The sequence below is a fragment of the Heloderma suspectum genome, chromosome 5 (genome assembly GCF_057233095.1).
Source record: "Heloderma suspectum isolate Gila_16-S chromosome 5, 16-S_ref, whole genome shotgun sequence".
NCBI classification, from domain to species: Eukaryota; Metazoa; Chordata; class Lepidosauria; order Squamata; family Helodermatidae; genus Heloderma; species Heloderma suspectum.
The window spans coordinates 200,252,311-200,278,816 of NC_139462.1; the positions used below are offsets into that span (position 1 = coordinate 200,252,311).

Consider the following 26,506-nt stretch of genomic DNA (forward strand, 5'->3'; position numbering starts at 1 on the left):
AGAAAGTGCAAAGACATTTGCACTGGAATTTTTCATAGAGTTTTTTGTTGGAAGGAATATATTATTACCTTGGGAAGGCTTAGAAAGGAGTTGGGGAATGGGAAATGTTTTCCCTTCACCATGTGGCTGAGGTGGTACAAGCCAAAGAGAGAGAATTTGCCAGCATATGCCATCACAATGTATGTAGTCAAACAGACTCGTGTTTAAATCTAACAGAAAGTAGATGACTCACAATAAATAAATAAGCACATAGATTGGTTCTGTTCAGAGCTTCCCTACTATGTACATTATTCTTTTTATGTAAAGGAGTAATAGATGGGAAGAGTGGTTCAGATGGCACTTTTCTGCATGTGTCTGTATGACAGACAGTGCTGTGAAATGTTGTGTTTCTATGAACGTGGATTGTGAGCTATTGATTGAACCTGGAAGATATACTAAACAGATGGTGCACGCGTGTGCACACACACACACACACACACACTGCCAATAAGCTCGAGAAGTGTAGTACTGCCAGTCCTGGAACTGAAAACAGGTGGTTGCAAAAGTTCCTCCTAGAGAATTGACATCTGTATGTAATCAGTTACTTTAAGGGTCTTGGTCAGGCACAAATTAGGTTCATTATCAAGTATAATTTCAGTATCTAACAGAGATGGTAGGGCTGTATTTAATTAGGATTGCATTGTACAGTACAAAAAAATAACTGATCACTTTAAATTCTGATTTGTGTTCTATGATTTTAGCTAAATATATGATCCATTTTGTTGTTGTTACATTTCATTATAGCTTTGTCAGTATGAGCAGGGGTCCAAAGAACTACTTAGTGGAAATTTTGGGATTATGACCCCAGTGATATTGCCCAGTGGAATTATTGTCAATTATTTATCTTTGAACAGTGGACTCCCAAACCATACTCAAGCTGCTGTCCATTCCTGAGGTTCAAAAGTGGTTTGACACATGGCATTGTGGGCTACAGGTTGTTTTTGTTGTTTTTTTTAAGTGCCAGCCTAAGTTATCCTTGGACATGTGGTGGAACTAGTTGTATGGTCATATGGATCCCTGCCATGGTTCTGTAGGCTAGTAGACTATAGTTCTTGTTCCCTAAGTGTGTGGGCATGAAGGCAAATAAACTGAGACTCAGTACAGACAAGACAGAAGTACTCTTGGTCAGTGAGCCATCAAGCCAGGTAACTGGTGTTCATCTTGTTCTAGATTGGGTTGCACTTCCCCTAGGATCAGGTTCACAGTCTAGGAGTGCATATTGATCCTGAATATCATTATTTTATTTATTTAAACTTGAGTAAGTAAGAAAGCAAGTAAATATACAAATTTAGTAAGTAAATAAGTAATTTCTTGTTACCTATTGCATAGTATCTTGCCTCAAGAACTTCAAGCACATCTGTTTTCCTGCCATGAAACTGAATGTCATAATGTATGTGTACTACAAACCTACCTATAAACAGTAGCTGCTGTGGTCTTTTCTGCTTCAAGGGGACAATCAGACAGGGCTTTTAATCTGCTTTTCTTGTGTCCTGTTAGCAGGGTTATTTTTGCTAACTATACGATGTTGTCAGCATTCTGTTGTCTGCCTGTGTCCACTCATTTTCCCCCTTCAGTTTCTCCATAGGTTTTCATGTTGGGGAAAATCCATTAACTTCTTCATGGCACAACATGTTCCATGAAGAAACTCATGTGTGGTTGTCTGAGAGCGGGTGGTTGCAGGTTTTCCTGGGATGAGTGGCTGTGACAGGAAGGGTGATGCTTTAGGGGGGTTATGTTCATGTTTTTCTCATTTGCTTTCTTCTGTGTCACTTCACTGGAAAAAGCTAAGGCAAACTGTAGACATGATGTTATTGCACACTTGTTATTAAACTCCCCCCCCCCATGCATAGATGACTTAGAATCACCAGTGCGCATGCCCAGTACAGAATGCATAATGTTAAACCGAAACTTGGCAGTGAAGGCAACAAGGGAAGGGGTTACAGTTAGGTATTATGATTACCGCTATTTCCCCCACCCACGAATGTGGACAGCCATTCGCAGAATGTGCCAGTTTAACATAATTTTTAAAACCTGGGAACCTTCTATGATGCGGAAATGAATCATGAAATACCGTATAGTCTTGCAAAACAAAAAAGGGAGAAAGCAACGACCCACTACCTCAACAAGGCGACCATCTCATTGTGCTCTAAGATAAACTCAGCTTCTTCCTATGTCTTTTCATTCTGCAAGAGTTGCCACAGACTTAGAGGTCTACAGCAATGATTGAATGGCAGCTGTAGCTAGAAACACTCCTCTGTCCCAGGAGCGGTATACAGTGTTTTACAAATTGTGTATTTGTGCATGTTTAAAGTGCCTCTATGAACATTCATGCATTTATTCATTCATTTGGAAGAGGAGGATAAATGCACAATCCATTTGCAAAAACTACTCTGGAGAGGAAGCTCCGAAAAAAAGTGCCCAGTGATCTAAATTAGAACTGTTTAGAACTGAACATTGTCCATATGTTTTATTTTTAAAATTAGTCAATGAATAAAAAGGGTTGGATCCAGACTTAGGGGGTATTCAGACAACCATGTGGGTAAAAGAAGCCATTGTGGCTTCTCCCCCTGCATGTGCTGTGCACGTGACCATAATTTGTATAATTACCTGCACTACAGTACGGGTTGCCATGTCACCCGAACTGGGTGCGAGACGCCATGGAGGTGGGTTCATACCCACCCTACAAGCCCTACTGCATGTCATGGGTTGTAGGATGGGTACAAAGCTACCCCCACCACAGTGCAGTCCAGGTAATTATGCAAATTATGGTCACATGCGTGGCACACACAGGGATGGAGAAGAAGCCATGATAGCTTCTTTTACCCCCATGATCATCCAAACCCAGACTTAGTCATACCAGAGTAAACCAACTGAAATCAATGGGACAAGTTAGTCATGACTGACGTAACTCCTATTGACTTCATTGGCTCTGCTCTCAGTATGACTAAGTCTGGATCCAAACCAATGTGTTTAATTAGCTAATAGGTCATACCAAGAGAGTGTGTGTATGTGTTCTGTGTGCAAGCTCATACACAGTCATGCCTACATACAGAGTTACTACCTGAAATCTTTGGCATAACAGTAAGCAGCTATTGAATAGATGTCCTGGTCCAATGAACAGTAGAGCTATCTTAGCAGGTTCCGTCTCTTCTTCTGTGTTCAGACTCTTCCTGCCACCATCCTTCTCACCAGAGGAACATGCTGGACCAGGCCCAACTTCTGCTCAATAGGACCACCATTCCATAGGACCACCACTCCCATGATACCACAGAAATGTAGCTGGGGCCAAGCCACAATGCTCCTTCCTGAACCAATATCTGGTTATTACAATCTCTTCAAAGAAAAATTATTATACAGACCTGGGGCTCCCAGTCAGATCAATTGCTGCTTAGCCCAGGCCTGTAGCCGGGGGGGGGGGGGAGGCCCCTCCTAAATTTTATCTGCCCTCCTATTTTTATTTTTATTTTACAAACAACTAATTAAACAACAGTTTACATTTTTGTCTTTAAAAAGGCTTTAAACCAGATGAACTGCCCGTCCCCCTACTTTCTTGGTTCCCCCACCCTGGACTTTTAGGCTGGCTATGGGCCTGGCTTAGCCTTAGCAACAGGGAAACAGTGAGTTCAGTTTTCTTTGCAAGCTGATGGCAGCTAACCCTGGAGCCCAGAATAGGGCAGAACATTCATTACAAACTTTACCATAGTAAAGTGCCCCCCCTTCCCCAAGGGTTGCAGAGAGAAACAATTGATGCTTGTATCTCCTCTCAGACTGTGCATGTTTACGTGAAATGTGCTTTCTCTGTAAGATTGTTATCTGCAGGATTAAATGGGAAGAAGGGTTCATCTGTACATGGAAACAAAAGTAACTTAAACAGATGTTTTAAATTGCTCTGGGGTATTATTTAACTAGCATATAATAATAAAGCATATTGCATATGGAAGCCTGCCCTTGAATATACCCAGTCAGGAATGGAATTGTGACAATGTTGTTTCTGTGCTGTTAATTTTCGAGTGGGAGGAAGTGGTGACCCTATGGTTGACCACCAATGGAAAGAGAGTGAGTGGGCATTAGCACTCTGGTCAGACCAAATATTGTTGGCAGGGTTCATGTCCTTGGAAGTGGCCAGTGGTTTCTGAAGCCATGTGCTGTCTAAACAGGAAAGCCCAGCCTAGAAGAAGCTGTTACAAGACTCAGACTAAGAAGGGATTGGAGTTCAGAGCAGAATGATCCAACTGGCAGCTGGAGAGTGATTCCTTTCATCAATTATTGTCATCAGCTTGACAGTGTTTCATGCGGCTCCTTAGATAAAGGTATCAGACTCTGCTGTACCAATCCTCTGTATGTCAGTTAAAAGCACTGTCCGAATCTACGAAAGATCATTTAAGAATGTATAGAGAGCAACATTTCCTGCTAGCAGTGCTGACTCTAATCTTGCACCCAAGGCCTGGCAGACTAAAATAAGAAAGCAGCAGCAGAGTTAAGGAAGCCAGAGGACAATTGTTCTAGGAGGAAGCCTTTGTGGCAAAGGCTGAGTGTCCACTTTGGCTCCTATGCAGTCCAGCAGTGTAAACCAGTGGTGTCGAGTTTGGATTGGTCTAGGGGCCGGTTTCCAACACAGACCAGTCTGGCAAACCAGATGACATCAGGCACCATGCCCCCAAAGCCCCACCCACTCACTGATGTCATCTTGTCCTGCCCCCACCCATTTTGCTTTTCTTCGTGCAGGGAGAATAGCACAGAGCTCTCTGCATGGAGAAAAGAACTTAACCAGCATTTGGCGCAGTAGCACCTCCAAGTGCCGGCTGAGTCCCTGGCTTTGCCTGCTGCTTTTCATCCCAGTTGGGACGATGCATGGTACACAAACAAATTCAGCTGACACTTGGAAAAACAGGTCCTTCAAGCCCTGGCTGAGTCCCCAGGTTCACTTGTCCCAACTGAGATGAGGAGGGGCGTGCAAAGCCGAATCCCTGCTGTTATCTCCAATCACTGACTGGAGATAACTGCAGGGATTCCTCTCCCCCAGGTATATGGGGCTTGGAGGAGGGGGGCTTTGTGAGCTGGAGGGTCCCCATTACTGGTATAAACAATGCAAATGTGCAGTGTTCATCTATTTATTTAAAACATTTCTAGGGTGATCTTCCTGGTTGTCCAAAGTGGCTTACTCAAAATAAAAATGCAGTGAAACTAAAACATCACATAAAGAGTAAATTACTGTGTGTGTATGCATGTACCCAGCTAGACTGTACAGTAGAGAGAAAGCAATTGCTTGCAGCGGCCTCACTTGTTTGAGACTGACACATCTATAGCAGCAACTAAAACCCATTTTGACAAGTAGGCCGGACTAGGGCCAAGCACTGGCATATGTGTCCCTTTGAAGAAACTGCCTTAGAATTCTGCCCTGACCCCTCCCGCTAGAACTGGGCTTTCCTTCATACCAGTTATTTTCTTCTTCTCCAAGAGTAGAGTATCTCCAATCACTCATAAGGATCTTTGGTCATTTTTCAAGTTGGAAGCAGGGTGCAAAATGGTGGATCCACAACTGAAGATGAGAGAAGGCGTTTAGAAGCAGCAGATAAACCTGTCAACAAGTAAAACAGCATCACACAAGTGAACATCTTTTTCAAGAGATTAGAGATCAACATTCCCACTTGTGTGGTAGATCGCACCACATTTTATGATGTATGTATCGCTTAAGACTAATGTTTCATAGCCCAAGGTGTATGTATTATATACAATTGGGGATGACTCTGGGTTTACGGGTGTTAAGAGGAGTTTCTGGTCAAAAATCTTAAAGTCCTTGAGTGAGTTATGCTTGCTTTGGGAGTGGTATACTCATCCCACTGGAGCAGATTTGGAACCTGCGGTTTCTGCTCGACCTTATGTTGTTCTTGGAAAAGCACATAGTATTGGTGGCCAGAAGTGCCTTTTACCAAATACACTTGTAAAAGCCCCTCACCCCTTTTGGAACAGAAAGATCTCACCACAGTTATCCATGTCTTAGTAGCCTCAAACATTGTGTACTGTAATTTCTTTTCCTGCAATGGCCTTTGAAGGAAACTTGGAAGCTGCAGCCAGGAGGTGAAAATGTATTCAGCTCTGCAGCAACTAGACTGCTGCCAGTGTTTTTCTAGGACTGCTTCAAGGTACTGGTGCCTACCTTTAAAAATCTTCATGGCTTCAGAGACTGTCTCTCTCTGTATGAACTCTTGTTCCAGTTAAGTCTTTCTGATCTAGCCCTTCTGCGTTTACCGTCATTGCGTGAGATGAAATCATCAGTGCCTGCAAAGGAGCGAGGCCTCTACTTCCTTTGAGTTTCTAGAATCATCTCCCTGTTGAGATCAGTAACAGACACTCCCACCTTCCCGGTAAGCTCTTTTGAAAGGGCTGCAACATCCCACCTGTTTTGGATCATTTTCAAAGGCCAGTGTAAATTGGAGGCCGTCTGTAGCAACACCCTGTGTTGTCTTTTGGATGTGAAGGTCTGAAGAGGATTTCTAAGTGTGTTCTGCTGAATGTGCTTAGAAGCTTCCATGCAATCCAGAACCCTGTTCCCAAACACATCAACATTTCTAAGTACGTTCTAAACCAAATGTGCTTAGACTTTTGCAGTCAATGCACAAAGGTCTAAAATGGAGCCTGTGCACACTGGGATATTGGCAGGATATTGGCAGATATATAGCACTCTCCCTTTAAGCAGTCATGTGTCCAGGCAAGTTCCTGAACAGGATTATTTTGTTTTATGTCAACTGGCTTGAGCCTGGGACAGTTTAAACAGGGATGCAACCTTTAATCAAATAAGTGGTTGGGTTAATCAATTTTATAAACTCCTGATTGACTAAAGAGATGACCCAATTAATTGGGCAGCTAATGTTTTGGGATTCCCCTTCTGAATTCCCCTTGTATCGCACACAGGAGAGAATGCTTCGTCTAAAACAGGGGTGGGTAACTTGTGGCTCTCCAGATGCTTTGGCCTATAGCTCCCATGATCCCTCACCGTTAGCTATGCTGGCTACGGCTGATAGGAGGTGTATGCCCAAATGTCTGGAGGACCACAAGCTGTACCCCTGATCTAAAATGTGCACATGTACATCATCTTAAAAGAATTTTTTTATTATTAATAACCATTAATTTACACAGATGCAAGTTTAATCAGTCAATTAACTGACTAAAGCTCCTATGATGATTAATTAACTAAAATTTCTTTAGCTGGCTGACGGACATAATTTTAAATAAATAAATAACATGCCTGACCATGATCTTCTATGTAACTCTGAATTTTAGTAAGGCAGGAGTAATAGAAAGATTTCACTCAATCTTATACAATGAATTTTGACTTCCCAATTAAATGCAGTCCAACCTCTGAAAAGATCCAGTTCCCTATTTTGATTCATAAACACTTCTCTTCTCAGTTGCTTAGTGCCCATTATCTCTTGCCACAATAGATTAGGCATCTGCCTGTTTAGAAGTGCGATGTTTAAAGGCATTCTCTGTTCTTCAGTAGGTACAATGTAATAAGGCTAAGCACATTTCCACAGCACTCAACAAATCAGATTATTTCAGAATCTGTTCTTTACCACAAGATGTAAAGAGTTTGTTTCCAAACCTGATGTTGGCTTCTGTGGTTGAAGATGGGCTGTCAGCCAGTCTGTGGGTTACAGCCTTGGCAAAAAAAGAGACTATGTTAGGCAGACGATTGCCAGGCTGCCATAAATTTTCTCTGTCTTTATAGTTGGCTGATAATTTACCTTAACGGAAACTGGAGGGAATGAAGAAAGATGCCTGTTGGCCATATTCTTACGTTGGCCAGGAAGGAACTGTCTGTTGGGTCAGTATTGCTATAGGCTTGTTAGAAAGTTTGCATTTCTTTGGTGGAAAGAATTAGGGGTAAAAAAAACCCAGAAGGCTTATTTGATCCCCATTCCAATAAGGCAGACCACTTCCTTCCAAATTACTATTCATTATGCATAATAATGGCTAATTCATTTTGACTGTGACAAATAGGAAGGGAATTGTTCAAACTCTGAAGGTTCCTCTGTCCTATTGTTTAAGGATGCGCTATTTCATTTAACTCTAAACAGCCACTGTAGATATTTTCTACTATTTTTTCTTCTTTGAGAAAACTGAAAAGGAAAAAAAGCAGCTATCTTCTAATATAGGAGATTACTATTGTTGTTGTTGTTGTTCAGTTGTTAAGTCGTGTCCGACTCTTCGTGACCCCATGGACCATAGCACACCAGGCCTTCCTGTCCTCCGCTCTCTCCTGGAGTGTGCTCAAGTTCATATTCATTGCATCGGTGATGCTATCTAGCCATCTCATCCTCTGCCGTCCCCTCTTCCTTTTGCCTTCAATCTTTCCCAGCATCAGGGTCTTTTCCAGGGAGTTTTCTCTTCGCATTAGGTGGCCAAAATATTTGAGCTTCAGCTTCAGGATCTGTCCTTCCAATGAGCACTCAGGGTTGATTTCCTTTAGGATGGACTGATTTGACCTCCTTGCAGTCCAGGGGACTCGTAAGAGTCTTCTCCAGCACCACAATTCGAAAGCATCAATTCTTCGGTGCTCAGCCTTCCTTATAGTCCAGCTCTCACAGCCATACATTACTACTGGGAAAACCATAGCTTTGATTATACGAACCTTTGTCAGCAAGGTGATGTCTCTGCTTCTTACTATGCTGTCTAGGTTTGCCATAGCTTTCCTCCCAAGGAGCAAGCGTCTTTTATTTTCATGGCTACGTCACCATCTGCGGTGATCTTGGAGACCAAGAAAATAAAATCTGTCACTGCTTCCATTTCTTCCCCTTCTATATGCCAGGAAGTGATGGGGCCAGATGCCATGATCTGAGTTTTTTTAATGTTGAGTTTCAAACCAGCTTTTGCACTCTCCACTTTCACCCTCAACAAGAGGCTCTTGAGATCCTCTTCGCTTTTTGCCAATAGGGTGGTATTGTCTGCGTATCTGAGGTTGTTGATAATTCTTCTGGCAATCTTAATTCTGGCCTGTGATTCATCCAACCTGGCATTTCTCATGATATACTCTGCATATAAGTTAAATAAGCAGGGCGACAATATACAGCCTTGTTGTACTCCTCTCCCAATTTTGAACCACTCGGTTGTTCCATGTCTGGTTCTTGCTGTTGCTTCTTGGCCCTCGTACAGGTTTCTCAGGAGACAGGTAAGGTGGTCTGGTACTCCCGTGTCTTTAAGAATTTGCCACAGTTTGTTGTGATCCACACAATCAAAGGCTTTAGCATAGTCAATGAAGCAGAAATAGACATTTTTCTGGAATTCTCTTGCTTTCTCCAAGATCCAGCAAATTTTGGTGATTTGATCTCTAGTTCCTAGGATATTACTAGCAGGAAGCTTTTGTGCAAGTCATGCCAGTAGGGATGTGGGAAGCAGCAAAACTTGAGCTCGTCAAAGTTTTCCGAGTTCCACCTTGAAGCTTGGTCTGACTTGTGTCCATATCAGATTGGGAGCTTTTTCCCCCTATGAAAACCGCAAAGTAGTTGAGTGTGTACTACGGTACACATTCGAAAGTACGCAATCTTGTCCCATGGATTACAGCGTGTTTGTGTGCACTTTTTAGTGTTAATTTTTTCATGCATATTTTTCTAATGTACGCATTTTTCAAATACATTTTTTCCTCCTGAGGACAAGGTTGCAAGCTTGGGAATGTACAAGCTTTCACTTGCATTTGGGAGACACAGACAGGGTAAATCCTGGTCGTATATCCTTACATGCAGATAGATTAACTAGCAGCAGCAGCTAGGTTTTAACTCACCTGGACAATGTACATCAGGGAAGGAGGGGTGGAGCTTGCTGGAAGAGCACATGCTTTGCATGTAGAAGGCCCCAGATTCAGTCCTTGACATCTCCAGGTAGGCTGCTAAAGACTTGTATCTAAAACCTAGAGAGACCATACTGAGCTAGGTGGACCAGTGGTCTCACTCATAATAAGGCAGCTTCTATATTCCTATGTACTGTATGACCCATAATGCCTAGCACAGCCCACCAGCCATGTCCAGAAACTACGTGGGACTCATAATGTCCAGTTTGTTATGCCTGCCTAGAACTGAAAAAACAATAAGGGCAGGTGTTATCAAGCACCTAATGGGCCATAGTATAGTCTTGTGTTTGGCTTGATGAGTTACACACTTATAAGGTCAAGTTCTGCAGGCCTGTTTTAAAGGCATCTTCATTTTGCCATTGTCTTTGTTATTGGCATTAGTTTGACACCGCTATTCCAAGGGTTTCTCTAACTGTCAGGCATATCTATATGGCCAAACATTGCTTGTTATTATTTTACACAATCAAGAGGCCATCTCTGGAGGCCATAGCACAGCAGCAGAGCCCATGTTTTGTATGCTGAAGGTTCCTGGTTCAATCCCTAGCATATCCAGGTAGGGCTGGATCCCATCTGAAGGTCTGGAATTCTGCTGGTAGCTTGTGTGTAGACCAAGGGTGGGCAGGTTCTGGAGAACTGTGAGCCATTTTGGACCTCTGGACTTCCTGTAGATGATTTTGAGCCAGATAGACCAATCGTCTGACTTTACAGTAAACCAACCTCAGTTTCCAAATGCCAGGCAGAATACGTATATCTTCACTGCCTTCCAAAAGGAGGCCAGGGGAGAAGATGAATGAGCTTCTTGAGGAAGAGCATTCAGTAGCTCTGGCCAGAGCCAGCCCTGCCATTAGGTAAAGTGAGGCAGCTGCCTCAGATGATAGAGAGCAGGGAGTAAGAGTGAGGTGTTGGAGGAGAGAGCTGTGTGTGATATGCAGCCTGTCCTGGGCCCCTAAAGCTAGCTTGGTGGCCTCTGGTGTGGTGGAGGAGGTTGTCCTAGGTCAGTTTATGTATGTGAAATGCGAGGGGTATTTTGTTCTCAGCAAAATGTCTTCGACTGGATCTAAGAGCCACAAAAGAGAAAGTTTATTGACCTGCCTTATAACATACATGTTTGGATTGATTAGCCTTTATGTTCCTTCTGAATTGATAATGCTGATTGTCTTCATTAGACCTGTTGGCAAAATTAAAACAGGGAGGGATACCAGATTGTTATGCTGTGCACTCGAACTGTGGTAATAAGTTTAACACAGATCCGCTGTGTGGCACTGATGCATGATTACACAAAGATACGTTTGATGAAAAACACATTTCTTTGCCTTCATCTCAGTTACATTTAAAGAAGTCTAACCTGGTTGTGGAAAATATAATCAGAATCATTCTCTTACTTTGAATTGTAGCACCTGTGTAAACTGTCTAATTAGTGGCAATAGGCTTTTAAAATTAGACATCTGTCACTTCCCTTAACAAAATGAAATGCTCTTACATATAAAAGACTACCACTTGTTCTAAAACTGAGCCAAAAAACAAGTTTTTCTCTCTTCATGGGTGGCATTGTTTTGTGACAGCCTTGAGAAACCCAAAGCAGGCTGGCTTCCAAGCAGGAGAAGAACCGACATGCCTGTATTATAGATGCTCTGTGAAATGTAGATGCTTGATCTTGCAGAAGTATTTATAATCCAGTAATTGACTGGAAAAAAATCCTTCTAAGTATATGTCCAATGTGTTTAAATAAGGCGGAGTTAGCATTCTTTGGAAAATCCTCAAGAAGAGAATGAGAATTTGCATTTAAATGGAGGATTAGCTGGTTCCACTTTTTCTTAAATCGTAAACGATTCTAAAAACAAAGATTTGGGAAGCAGTCCATTGATACTGTTTTGTATATTAATTTTGTTATAATGGTTTTATTCTCCTGCTTTTTTGTGCCATGTTTAGGTTTTATGGTTTTACCTTTTTCATGTAACTGTTTTAATTTTATTTATTTATTTATTACATTTATATCCCAGCATTTTCCCTCTTTTAAGAAACCCAAGGCAGCGTACATAATCCTCCTCTCCATTTTATCGTCACAACAACAACCCTGTGAGGTAGGTTGGCTCTATAATTTTATTGTTAGTTGCCCAGAGAGGGTATTTCCCCATCTTTCCTAGGTAGCATAATCCAAAACTAATCCTAGAATTGATATGTTCTCTTTACGTTAAACATAAATTAGTCTTATAAATATTTCTAGAGTGACCAGGTGTTTGCTTAATGGCTTGCCTGGCTAATGGCTTCCTGCTACTTCCACGGCCCATCTGTTATCTGGTCATTATATTTCCAGCAGTGGGGTGGGAAATACTATGGTGTGACTGCTCCTATACCTGTTCTGATAACATTTGAAATGAGCCTACCATCTGCTTGGGACTTGTGGTAACTTTCCCACATGGCTGGCCTCCAGACTGGGACAATGCTGGCCTAGGAAGTAGCTATATGGGTGCCCCAACCTGTGTGTGCATGGCCTAGCCATGCTTCAACATCTCCAGTTCTGCTGCTTAGGGCAGCCTTCCCCAATCTGGTATCCTCCAGATGTGCTAGACTGCAATTCCCATAATTCCCAGCCAACATGGGCAATGGCTGGTAATTATGGGAGATGCAGTCCAACACATCTGGAGGGCACCAGGTTGGGGAAGGCTGATGTAGGGACTGGGTCTAAACTGCATTCCAATAGAAACCGGTGGTTCTTAAAATTGCTTAACTTTGCATAGATATGTTCAATCGTGAACTATAGCTGTGGTATAACTAAATTCTGAGAAACAAACAAAGGGCAGAATCCAGTGCTGCCTGCATGCTAGCTGAACCTACCGCTAGTACAGCAGGAAGCTAGTGGTCCCTGAAATAATTGGAAACAAATGAAAACACTTGTTTCCAGAATGGGGCATGCCATCCCATTCCAGAAATGACCATTTCCGCTCATTTTCAGGGTTGCTTTTGGAAGCACAAATTCCTCTTGCACTGGCGTTTGGTCCCACAGGTGCAACGGAACAGGCAGAGACACAGTGGTAGTATTGGATACTGCCCATATGCTGCATATCTTGAGTAGTGAGCCTGTATAGTGAATTTGCACTGATCCCTATTTTGATAAATGTCCAAACTGAATCAAGCTCAGGAGGAAGGATACTGGAGGAAGTCCATGGGTCTGCATTCTGAAGAAAATGCACCCAATCCGTGCCTCCTGGTTTTCTTTGAGGGTTGGATCATGGCCCTCTTCAGAATCCAAGTATGCTTCAGTGCTCCCAAAGAAGCAAATCGGTGTAGGAGACTGCTTATTTTAGCCACAGCTCTGCACATTCATGGCTCTGCTGTCTGGTAACGGGTGAATAATTCAGCATTATGGCAGTCTCCCCTTTCTTCTAACATCAGCTTGGAAGTGTGTAGGCCATGCCTCATGAAAACTCAGAATGGAAAATAAATGCATGTTATTATCACTAAGAATAAATAGGTGTAATTTACCTAATACATACCTGTTGTAGAATTTGGTATGTAATATATGTTTTTGTACAGTTTTTTGCGTGCACATGTAGCTCAGTGCAGATGTATCACCAAACCCTGGTTTGTTGCTGTGACTTATACCCAACTATGTTGGTCTGCCAGTTAAATGAACACTGCTGGTGGGACCAGTTCCCTCTCCCTCCTGAGGCTCCTGCATACCTCCCAAACCTACTCCAAAGGGTTGAGAGACCCTCCAGAGCATACCTGGGGGGGGGCGCATGGGACGTGCAGGGGGGAAAAGAGGAGGGGAAGTCCCATTGTGCAAGCAGATGTCTGCTTCTGTTACATTGAAGGAACCCATTGTGAGTGGGTGGCACACTCCCTCCTCACCTCAGGCACATTGTCTTCTTCTCTCTCACACTTCTGATTTAATGGCAAACTATAGTTCAACATTTGAATTGTGGTGCTGGAGGAAAATTCTGAGAGTGCCTTGGACTGCAAGAAGATCAAACCAGTCCATACTCCAGGAAATAAAGCCTGACTGCTCACTGGAGGGAATGATATTCAAGGCAAAACTGAAGTACTTTGGCCACATAATGAGAAGACAGGATACCCTGGAGAAGATGCTGATGTTAGGGAAAGTGGAAGGCAAAAGGAAGAGGGGCCGACCAAGGGCAAGGTGGATGGATGATATTCTGGAGGTGACGGACTCGACCTTGGGGGAGCTGGGGGTGGCGACGGCCGACAGGAAGCTGTGGCGTGGTCTGGTCCATGAAATCACGAAGAGTCGGAAGCGACTGACCGAATAAACAACAACAACAACAACATAGTTCAACATTACATCTGAATGGCAATCAGTAGTTTCCATAAACTATAGCTTTGTATTCAGATGCGTATGGTTTCCCACTAAACCAGAAGTGAGTGGGGAAATTGGATAGAGCAACAGGAGGAGTGACAGGGAGGAGGCAGTGTGTGTGCACAGGGCTAGTCCATAAATTGGCCTGAAGGCTGGATCAACCCCTACTTTTCATTAACCATATTTTGTTAATATGTTACAACCTTTAGCAATACACTCTTGAGCATTTCTCTTTCCCAAAGAACAGTCATTTGTTTTTTATCACCATACAAAAATTGCTCAGGAGCTCCTGTGTAAAAACTGTGTCAGTTCTCCACCTTATTCAGGATTTCTTTTTGCTAAGAGCAGTTTCTTTTATTTGAGAACAAACTTAGTAAAGGTAAACCTTGTAACTGTGCTGTCCCTTGGAGCTATATACTTGGCTTATGTACATTGTTAGTTTTATTACAGTCCTTTAATGTGTATTGTGTCTCCAAGCACTACTTACAAAGGGCAGCCATTTAAAAACAAGAGTAGCTGTCCCAGAACAAATGGTTGGTTTGTGTTTCTAGGAATTAAGCAAACTTGTCTGCCAATACTTTCTTCTTAAGTACTGAATGGTTCATATTTGTATTTGTATTTTTCTCATATACAAAAATTACACCCACCACCCATTCGCTTATAATACCAATAATCTCACACAAAGACCATTAGATGATGCTGGCTTTCAATACACAATACTCCAGGGGTCCCCAACCTTTTTAGACCCGTGGGCACATTTGGGAATTTGAAAAACTGCTGTGGGCACCACCACAAAATGGCTCCCATGGAGGATGTGGCTAGTCAAATAATGGCTGCTGTGGGGGCCTGGCTAGTCAAAAGAGGTGTGTATGGGGGGAAGAAATAGTGAGGCTAGAGGCTGGGAGGGAGGGGGAAATAGCAAGGCAAAAGTGTGAAGGGGAGGGAAAGAGCGAGGCTAAAGGCTACGGGGTAAAGTGGAGAGAGAATGTGAGGGGTAGAGGCTGGGAGAGAAACAGCAAGACAAAGGGGTGAGTGGGAGAGAAAGTGCAAGGTTACAGGCTATAAAGGGAAAGAAAGAAGAAGGCTAGGGATGGGAAAGGGAGAAAAATAGCAAGGAAAGAAACTGGCTAGAGAGAAATAGCAAGGCTAGAGGCCGGGAGCGGAGAGATAGAGAAAGAGCAAAGGGAAAAGTCTGTGTGGATAGAAGAAGATTGGGTGGGGTGAAGAAACAAGTCTTTCCTTCTCCTCCTGCCTGCTGAACAGCTGATCAGCAACAGGTTCAGGACCAGGAAGGAGAACCCAGCTTTCTAATGTTTCTCAAGGTTTTTTAATATTAAAAATAAATTGTTGAAGGGGGCAAGGAGTGGAGAGCTTTGCAGGTGCCACTGAAGGTCCCCATGAGTGCCATGGTGCCCCCTGCTATACATAGCCCAAGAGAATTGAAAGCACACTGTAGCTTCCGAGAGATGTACATGTGGCAAAATAAGACAGTTGTGCCATTTATCCACATTGCGCATTGAAACTCTGCAGCCACCATTCAGTGGCAGAGCACGTTTTTCATGCCAAAGGTCAAAGGTTCAATTCCCACCAACTTTAGTATTTTAAAAGCAAAAATATTTAAAGGATCAAGTCATAGGTGATGAGAAAGATCTCTGCCTGAGCCCCTGGGAACTGCTGCTGGTCTGAGTAGGACAGCTTTCCCCAACTTGGTGCTCTCCAAACGATTTGGTTTGTGGTGCCTATCATCCCCAGCAAGCATGACCAATGACTATGCTGGCTGGATATGATGGGAGTTGTAGTCCAACATATCTGGAGGGCACTCAGTTGGGGAAGGTTGGAGAAGACAATACTGGGCTAGATGGAATGATGGCCTGACTTGGCATTATGTTCATATTTAATGCTCTCCCTGCTGTACTCAGCCCTGTGTACACCTTTAAGGATAATGGATTGGATCCAGGGTTAGTCATACTTGGAATAAACTCCTTGAAATCAATGGGTCATACTCTGAAGAATGACGAAGCCTGGATCTAACCCTACAGTTTTTCCACATGTATATCCTAACTGGATGAGTTTACCTTACGTGCAAATGGCTTTGGTACAGGTAGCTCTGGGAAACAAATTAAGAATCTGTTTTTGATGGAATCTAGTAAAATGGAATGGGATTCTTTATTTTCCTTTGACATTTGAGTGTGTTTTCTAGTCTCTCTTTTTATAGGAAGCAGCTTGGCCCAGATGCCTCCGAGGCAGAATAAGACCTAGCTGGTGGCTATTATCTTTCTTTAATAGAAGTTTCTTTCCTTCCCCCTGCTGCCACTAAAGTATTCTTTTTTAAACCTGTCTGGGCTGAGTGAATTATAATGCACACATTCCTGCTGCAGTGCTTCTCGTTGATTGCACTGACTGGAGAGGGCTGGATTGATCAACAGCAACCACAAGTGGCCCTGAATGCAGCCAACAAACCATTCATTAATTCCAACTGATCTCAGAGTAGTAAGAGCTTGTCAAGAGCACCGCTTCCCCCTTCCCCTTCTTCCCCTCTCTCCACCTTTCTCAGAGGTAGAGCCGCAATCTCAAATTTAAATTCAACATAAGCGGGGAATAAGATTGCCAGCCTAATGACTTTTGCTCCTAATTTTATGCAGACCTCAAGGACAACTGCTCAAATCATTAGAGCAAAACGCAGGCTTAATTATGTGTTCATTATAAACCCCCTTGCTGCTAATCTTGCTTCTTCCAAAACAGGGCTATGAAATCTTTGCTGTAGAAAGCTTCACGCTAGGTTTCCTCCTGTATGGCAGTGAGTGAAGGGATTTATAAACGGCAAAACCCATGTGCATTTGGCATTGTGCTTCTAATGCATAGGCTTGAAAGGTTGTTGTAGCCTGTCCACATAAGTTGCTAGACAAGTTAGTACTAATCTGTGTATGTTCTCTTATGATTGAGTTATTTGTTGGACGCCCTTACAATATCTGGCTTGTTTTCCAGCTGAACTGAATGACATTGCTGTGCTAATTGAGTGCAAACTCCGAGATCTCTGCTGATACCAGTCAAGTCCTTTGTAAAATTCCCGGCGAGTCTAATGTCTTTCTATCAGCAGAGGTCATTAGTGCCATTCTCATTGAAGAAAGAGAGCAAGTTAATAGTGGAAAATCTAGGATGTTAAAAATCTATCCCTTTATTACTGTGGTTGTTTCCCCCTTCCCACAAACTGGCACTGTTGTCAGGACACTTGTGCACAAAAGCAGATACACTCTTTCTACAGTGTGGATCTGAATAATGTTGCACATCATTTGTGTAGTATTTAACTGCAACAGGCATATCTGTGCATTGTGGTCCCCATGCCAAACCACAAACATCTTTCTAAAGAGTTGAATGCAACTGGGAATCATGGTTGTGTATTGCATTGCCCTGTCAGCTTGATAGTGCATTGCCCTGTGCATCCATTTGCTGCCTTTTTTTGCAGATCCAGCAGTAATATTTTCAGACCTGCTACCTATTCAGGACACTTACTCACAACAGCTCATGTGACATTTTTGCAGCAGGAGCAAATAACTATGGATATTTGTGTCATCCTCACAGAAATGGTACACTTCCTTGAACAGGAATTGTTCTGAAAGGATTTTTCATTGCCAACTTTGATTTGGCCCATATCGTTTCATTCCATCGATTATATTTCTATACTGCCCAACAGCTTAAGCTCTCTGTCCAAAAATATGTGTTAAAATTGGGACCTGCAACAAAACATTGCACTGTGATTTCAGCTATTCCATCCCAGCCCCACGATTTCCCCCAGCCCCACATCAGTCAGTCAGCATCTGTGGTCACTAAACATGCTCAGTCTTCATTTTGGGCTGCTTTTCCCCTTTAGGTTTTGTTTTTTTCCTAAATATGTTTTGTATTTCTGCCTGCCTTGCTTCCCCCAAGCCAGCTGATACCTCCCTCTTGTGCCGGGGTGGTGCCATTTTGGCTACACAAGCAACAGCGCTTGCAGCCTGAACATTGGAAATAGAGGAAACAGCCATCAGTTTTACGTGACCAAGCATGCAAGCTTGCTATTATTTCAGTGCCATACCACATTTCAGTGCAAAGGTATACAGGCACCCTCGGGAGCATTATCTTGTTGAAAATTATAATAGCTACAACTATATCCTACCAAAAGTAGATCCATAGATCTAGGACTATGTTCTTCTCTCAGAAAACCCTATACGGTCCAATTATGTCCATTAAGGATTCAACAGGGACATTAAGACTGCATCAGTGTTTGAATATGAACTTGAGGCCAGAAGCAGTGTGGGCTCAGTTTCACATAGGCTATACAGAGGTTTATGAGGAGCTAGGAAAAAAAACAGAGACGGACCTTATATGGTGGTGGCGACGCAGCTGAAGGCACACTTGGAAGAAGCTGATTATCTAGATCCATTTCAGTCGGGCTTCAGGCCTGGGCATGGGACAGAAACGGCCTTGGTCGCCTTGGTGGATGATATGAGGAGGGCTCTGGATAGGGGCGAATGCTCCTTCCTTGTTCTCCTCGACCTCTCAGTGGCTTTTGATACCGTTGACCACGGTAACCTCCTGGACCGCCTGGAGGGGTTGGGCATTGGAGACACAGTATTGCGGTGGTTCCGGTCCTTCCTTTCCGGCAGGTACCAGAGGGTAGCACTGGGAAAGGAGATTTCGGACCCATGGCCGCTCACTTGCGGGGTGCCACAGGGTTCCATCCTCTCCCCGATGCTATTTAACATCTATGTGAAGCCGCTGGGGGCTATCATCAGGAGATTTGGGGTGCGGTGTCATCAGTATGCAGATGACACGCAGCTCTACCTCTCGTTCAAATCTTCACCAAGGTTGGCCATAGAATCCCTGTCTAAATGTCGAGATGGTGAGTGGCTGGATGGGGAGGAACAAGCTGAAACTGAACCCTGACAAGACCAAGATACTTTTGGTGGGAGACAAGAGGAGGTTGGGGGATGCTGACCTGGTGCTGAATGGGGTACGGCTACCCTTGAAAGACCAGGTTTGCAGCTTGGGAGTCATCTTAGACTCCCAGCTGTCCATGGAGGCTCAGGTGTCAGCTGTGAGCCGTACAGCGCTATACCAACTCCATCTGATACGGCGGCTGCGCCCCTACCTTCTCGACCATCTGCTCCTATTGGTAGTACATGCCCTGGTCTCCTCTCGTTTAGACTACTGTAATGCACTCTACGTGGGGTTACACTTGAAGACTGTTCGGAAGCTGCAGCTGGTACAGAACGCAGCGGCTCGCCTGATTAAAGGCAGCCGTCGGCGAGGTCACATCACTCCAGTGCTGAAGGAGCTGCACTGGCTACCATTTGTTTTCCGGACCAAATTCAAGGTGTTGGTTTTGACCTTTAAAACCCTATATGGTTCCGACCCAGCCTATCTCAAGGAGCGCCTCCAGCAACACCACAGATGCTGCTCAACAAGACCAGCCTCGGATGGCCTTCTCTCTGTCCCATCAGCCAGGACAGCTAGGCTGGTGAGGACAAGGGAGAGGGCCTTCTCTGTGGTGGCCCACACTCTGTGGAACTCCCTCCCTAGGGAACCCCGCCATGTCCCCTCTTTAATGAGCTTCCGCCACGTATTAAAAACGTGGATGTTCAGGCAGGCATTTGGGGTGGGCTAGGGTAATTTTAGAAATATGATGTTTTTAATGTTGAATTTTATTGTATGAACTGTTTTTATTGTTGTACATCACCCAGAGTGGCTGGGTGACCAGCCAGATGGGCGATAAATAGAATGAATGAATGAATGAATGAATGAATGAATGCTCACCTCTGGTCTAGAATCTTGTCCTGCCTAGTTTAGCTCACGGTTCCCAGGAGAGCTGATCGGAAGCAGCTGCCCTTACTAGAAGAGTAAGACATGGGCAAGTCCAGCAAAGCAGAATGGCAAGGCATCGGTGAGGACCTTGAACAGAACACTGTGGCAGTTATGGGCTAGAACTTACTCAGGAAGAGCTATTGTTTCAGCAACATGGAGAGGCCTTCTGAGGTTTATGAAGGCTGAACTGCTGTTACCTCCGACCCCTCTAAACAGCTGTCTATTTCTTAAAGGCTTTTGTCTGATTCTCAGCTTCTGGCTCCTACAGTGTGGAGGCAGTGAAGACTGCATCAGAGGAATGCTCCCTGAGTCCAGGGAGTCTGGTAAAGCCATGGCCTCTGGCCTGGAAGGTCCCAGAGCAGAAGATGATGGGTTACTGGAGACTAAAACACTAAAATGTGTTTTAGCCTCTTCCCCCACCTGAGTCCTCCTCTGAGCCAGAGAAGAGATCAAGGCTTATTCTAAAAAACGGTATCTGAGTCCTGGACTTAATTGTCATTTGTAGCATGTATATGTGATAGAAATGTAATAAATAAATAAAATAAATAAGACATGTTATGTTAGGTAATATAAGTCAAAAACTATTTTCAAAGATGTCTTTGCAAACTCCATGCCTCCAAATCACATTATTCTCCCAATGTGAACTTGTCATGCAGACAGGCCACTAGAACAAAGACACATGTATTTATCTAATCAAGGTTATCTACCACTGGCTTTAATTAATCTGCTGCTGCCTATCTGCTGCTGCCTATTTTAGCCTTGCTGAATATTGTTGTGAGGGGCAGGCAACACCGCAAGCCCTGTTATGAATATATTTATGAAACTGACCTCCGAAAGGTCCCCTGTACTCAAATTAGGTGCTAGGAATTAGTCCTAGGAATAGTTATATTAGGAAGAGATGTCTGTTAGCAGATTAATACCAGCTGTAGCTGCAGAATGGCATTCAATGTTAGTGGTTGAAGCTAGGTAACTTCAGAATAAAGATATTGGGTTAGACCTAGATTTAGGCACGTGCAACTGGGTTGGCAAAAGCAGACTCCTCCCACTCCTTCCTTTCAGTAGTCCCCTGTAAATGCTCTACAAAGGATTGGGGGACCCTGCTGAATTCCCCCCAAATCGGGCAGATGCAACTCCCATGAATGGAGCCCTTCCAACAACAGGACGCAGATCTATTGTGCATGTTTGTAAACATGATGGCAAAGTTAGACCTGATATAAATTCTTGCTGTTTGGAAGTTTAAAATGAAGGATAGAGGTCTTGACCTAAAAGATGGCACCTTTCTCTTATTGGTTGGTCAGACCTTAAGATAGTAAGAACCTTGTGTAGCATAGCTCTGCAGACTGTTATCGAAAAAAGCAAGGTTTCTACCTGTTATTTATAGGGCCACAGTTGTTCCCCATTTTAAGGATGACTTAGATGAATCATGTTCTGCCATTATAACCAGAAATCGGGGCCAGTAGCAAAAGTGATCGTTACCTTGTGGTGGTGCTGGAGCTTGAGCACCTCAATGTCGTCATGAGCTAAACCGTGAAGGGACACCCAAGACGGGAAGGTCATGGCAGAGAGGTCAGACTAAATACGATCCCTGGGGAAGGAAACGGCAACCCACCCCAGTATTCTTGCCGTGAAAGCTAAATGGATCAGGACAACCAGAGATATGTCGGTATACCATCGGCAGATGGGACTCCCAGGTCAGAAGATGGTCAAAATGCTACTGGGGAGGAACAGAGGATAAGTTCAACTAGCCCCAGATGTGATGAGGCAGCTAGCTCAAAGCTGAAAGGACAGCTAGCAGCCGATGGTGCTGGTGGTGAACAACGAATCCGATGTTCTAAAGATCAACACGCTATAGGAACCTGGAATGTAAGATCTATGAGCCAGGGCAAATTAGATGTGGTTATTGGGGAGATGTCAAGATTAAATATAGACATTTTGGGTGTCAGTGAACTGAAATGGACTGGAATGGGCCACTTCACATCAAATGACCACCAGATCTACTACTGTGGACAAGAGGACCACAGAAGAAATGGAGTAGCCTTCATAATTAATAATAAAGTGGCTAAAGCAGTGCTTGGATACAATCCAAAAAATGGCAGAATGATCTCAGTTCGAATTCAGGGTAAGCCATTTAACATCACAGTGATCCAAATATACGCCCCAACCACAGATGCTGAAGAAGCAGAAGTAGATCAGTTCTATGAGGATCTGCAGCACCTACTGGATAGTACGCCAAAAGAAGATGTTATTTTCATTACAGGCGACTGGAATGCTAAGGTGGGTAGTCAAACGACACCTGGAATTACAGGCAAGCATGGTCTGGGAGAACAAAATGAAGTGGGACATAGGCTGACAGAATTTTGCCAAAGCAACTCAGTGTGCATAACAAACACTCTCTTCCAACAACCTAAGAGACGACTTTATACATGGACTTCACCAGATGGTCGACACCGAAATCAGATTGACTACATCCTTTGTAACCAAAGGTGGCGGACATCTATGCAGTTGGTAAAAACAAGACCTGGAGCTGATTGTAGTTCAGATCACGAACTTCTTATTGCACAATTTAGAATCAGACTAAAGAGAATAGGGAAGACCCAGAGATCATTTAAGTATGAGCTCACGAATATTCCTCATGAATATGCAGTGGAGGTGAAGAATAGATTTAAGGGACTAGATTTAGTAGATAGGGTCCCAGAAGAACTATGGACAGAAGTTTGCAACATTGTTCAGGAGGCGGCAACAAAAAACGACCCAAAGAAAAAACCAAGAAGGCAAGATGGCTGTCTGCTGAGACACTGGAAGCAGCCCAAGAAAGAAGGAAAGCAAAAGGCAGCAGTGGTAAGGGAAGATATGCCAATTAAATGCAAAATTCCAGAGGTTAGCCAGAAGAGATCAGGAATTATTTTTAAACAAGCAATGTGCGGAAGCAGAAGAAGATAATAGAATAGGAAGGACAAGAGACCTCTTCCAGAAAATTAGAAACATCGGAGGTAAATTCCAGGCAAAAATGGGTATGATCAAAAACAAAGATGGCAAGGACCTAACAGAAGCAGAAGAGATCAAGAAAAGGTGGCAAGAATATATGGAAGATCTGTATAGGAAGGATAATAATATCGGGGATAGATTTGATGGTGTGGTCAGTGAGCTAGAGCCAGACATCCTGAAGAGTGAGGTGGAATGGGCCTTAAGAAGCATTGCTAATAACAAGGCAGGAGGAGATGATGGTATCCCAGCTGAACTGTTTAAAATCTTGCAAGATGATGCTGTCAAGGTGATGCATGCCATATGTCAGCAAATTTGGAAAACACAAGAATGGCCAACAGATTGGAAAAAATCAACCTATATCCCCATACCAAAAAAGGGAAGCACCAAAGAATGTTCAAACTATCGAACAGTGGCACTTATTTCACATGCCAGTAAGGTAATGCTCAAGATCTTGCAAGGTAGACTCCAGCAGTTCATGGAACGAGAATTGCCAGCTGTACAAGCTGGGTTTAGAAAAGGCAGAGGAACTAGAGACTAAATTGCCAATACCCGCTGGATAATGGAGAAAGCCAGGGAGTTTCAGAAAAACATCGATTTCTGTTTTATTGACTATTCTAAAGCCTCTGACTGTGTGGATCATCACAAATTGTGGCAAGTTCTTGGTGGTATGGGGATACCAAGTCATCTTGTCTGCCTCCTGAGGAATCTGTATAATGACCAAGTAGCAATGGTAAGAACAGACCACGGAACAACGGACTGGTTTAAGATTGGGAAAGGAGTATGGCAGGGTTGTATACTCTCACCTACCTATTCAACCTGTACGCAGAACACATCATGCGACGTGCTGGGCTTGATGAAGCCAAGGCTGGAGTTAAAATTGCTGGAAGAAACATTAACAATCTCAGATATGCAGATGATACCACTTTGATGGCTGAAAGCGAAGAGGAGCTGAGGAACCTCATGACGAAGGTGAAAGAAGAAAGTGCAAAAGCTGGGTTGCAGTTAAACCTAAAAAAACCCAAGATTATGACAACCTGCTTGATTGATAACTGGGAAATAGAGGGAGAAAATGTGGAGGCAGTGACAGACTTTGTCTTTCTAGGCACAAAGATTACTGCAGACGCTGACTGCAGCCAGGAAATCAGAAGACGTTTACTTCTTCGGAGGAGAGCAATGACAAATCTTGATAAAATAGTGAAGAGCAGAGACATCACACTGACAACAAAGGTCCGCATAGTTCAAGCAATGGTATTCCCCGTAGTAACCTATGGCTGCGAGAGCTGGACCATAAGGAAGGCTGAGCGAAGGAAGATAGATGCTTTTGAACTGTGGTGCTGGAGGAAAGTTCTGAGAGTGCCTTGGACTGCAAGAAGATCAAACCAGTCCATACTCCAGGAAATAAAGCCAGACTGCTCACTGGAGGGAATGATATTCAAGGCAAAACTGAAGTACTTTGGCCACATAATGAGAAGACAGGATACCCTGGAGAAGATGCTGATGCTAGGGCAAGTGGAAGGCAAAAGGAAGAGGGGCCAATCAAGGGCAAGATGGATGGATGATATTCTGGAGGTGACGGACTCAACCTTGGGGGAGCTGGGGGTGGCAACGGCCGACAGGAAGCTCTGGCGTGGGCTGGTCCATGAAATCACGAAGAGTCGGAAGCGACTGACCGAATAAACAACAAAACAGAGTCTATGGCTTATATTCAGAAAGTGGCTTGACAGATTGATCTGAAACTTGGCAATGTAGGAGAGGTCCATTTAAGGATGATCCGTGCCAATTTTGAGATAGAAAGGGAGTGAATTATTTATAGATGTTTGATGCAAGACCTCCAGCAGCTTAGCAGGTGTTGTCTGTTTTCTTTTTCATAGACTTTACTGGGCTAAATTTTATTGGCTGATTTTTCAATTTCTGCAGCATCTTTTGGGAAATGGTTTGTTGTGTCAGGTCAGGGGGAAGGTCTAGTACATGCTGTTGTTCCTCATAGTGGCATATTATGTTTGTAGGTTTTATTAAAAATGTGATATTCCTTTCCCCCGCCCCCCTCTGGCCCAATTTATCCTATGGCAGTTCATAAGTTCTGTCCCTGGGCATGCTCAAAATGATCCTGCTGGAGGAAGAGGGTAGAATGGGAGTGAGTGTTGGCTGGTTACCAGGGAGGAAGGGGAGCAGGGTTAGGCAGTTGGAAGAGAGTGAGGGGTTTTGTGTAAAAATTAGAGCTGCAGCTGCATTCTACCCTAAACATTTTTTAAAAAATCAGTAATCTAAGCTAGCGACCATCTTCACAAATTTGGCTTCGGTTTTACCTCAAAACTGACAGTGCTTGGTTTTTACCAGCCCTCCAACTTTTTGTCTCCTAAAGGGAAGGGACTGTTGAATAGTGCTAAATTTCCTGAAATAATAATGACCAGTTCATATTAAAATACATGCATCACAATATTTCTTTGTTGGAATAAATGTATGTTTCAAACATGTTATGTTAAAGTGCCTCTATGTGAATTCTTGCCCTTCTTGAACAGGATTCAAAGAATGGTGAACTTATAAATAATAAATAACCCCCCAAAAGTGTTGCTTTCACCTCGGTTAACAACTCTTTAACTTTCTTATTTCTTTGTCAAATAGGTGCATTTTATGAAACAGTCCAGAGCTTCCCTCGAGTGGAGGAGAATGTGCGAGTGGATTCCTACAGATATAGCCACAGATGGAAACGGCATTCAGAGTCTCTCAAATCAGTGGACACCAACAGAGCCAGCATGGGGCAGGACTCCTCAGAACCTGGAGGCTTCACGGACTTGCTGCTTGACGACACGCATGACAACGCTACACAGATTGAGGTAGAGGGCTATTCTCTTCATTGTGTCAACTTAAGTTGGCCATGCTGTGTATTGGGATATGAAATCTTGTCACCATCCGTGCATATTTTTTTAAGCCAAGAGATCCATTCGGGAGATATGGCCTACACTGATATGAACTGCCTGGGCCCTGAAATCATCCACATTTCTGGCCTGCGGTGGTGGTAGTAGTAGAAGTTGTTTTTGTTGTTGTTATTATTATTTATTATAATTATTTATATCCCAGCTTTCAGGATACAAATCCATCCAAGGTAGCTTACAGTTAGCATAAAGATACATGAATAACCGCTCAATAAGCGTTATTAAAATATAATGATTCTTAAGGATCTGCAACTCCACAGGAGAGTTACTGGTGAAAGAGGGGAGGGAAAGTCCAGTTGGAGCAGGCTCTGAAGTAGTCTTAGCCTGTCTCTCTTCTGGAATCCTTCCCTCAGGGTGGTTGGTGATATTTTCCCTGTGGGGGAGGGGAAAGTTCAGCTGGAGGAGGCTCTAAGAACCATCAGATTTGCTGGGAACAAAGGAAAGGGCCTTTTCAGTGGTTCCCTCCACCCCATCTGCACATGGCCGCCTCATCAGTGGCTTTTAAGCGGATTTTTAAAATGTGTTTTATCCTCAGCCTTTTATTGA

At 43.5% G+C, this 26,506-nt stretch overlaps 1 protein-coding gene across 1 annotated transcript in view; it reads left to right on the top strand.

The window, feature by feature from the left end:
* Positions 1-26,506, top strand: part of PLXDC2 (plexin domain containing 2) — a 344,440-nt gene that overhangs the window by 122,777 nt on the left and 195,157 nt on the right. The window contains exon 2 of the mRNA XM_084859023.1: positions 25,650-25,861. Within this exon, the coding sequence (XP_084715149.1) occupies positions 25,650-25,861 (212 nt within the window). The remainder of the gene's footprint in view (positions 1-25,649; positions 25,862-26,506) is intronic.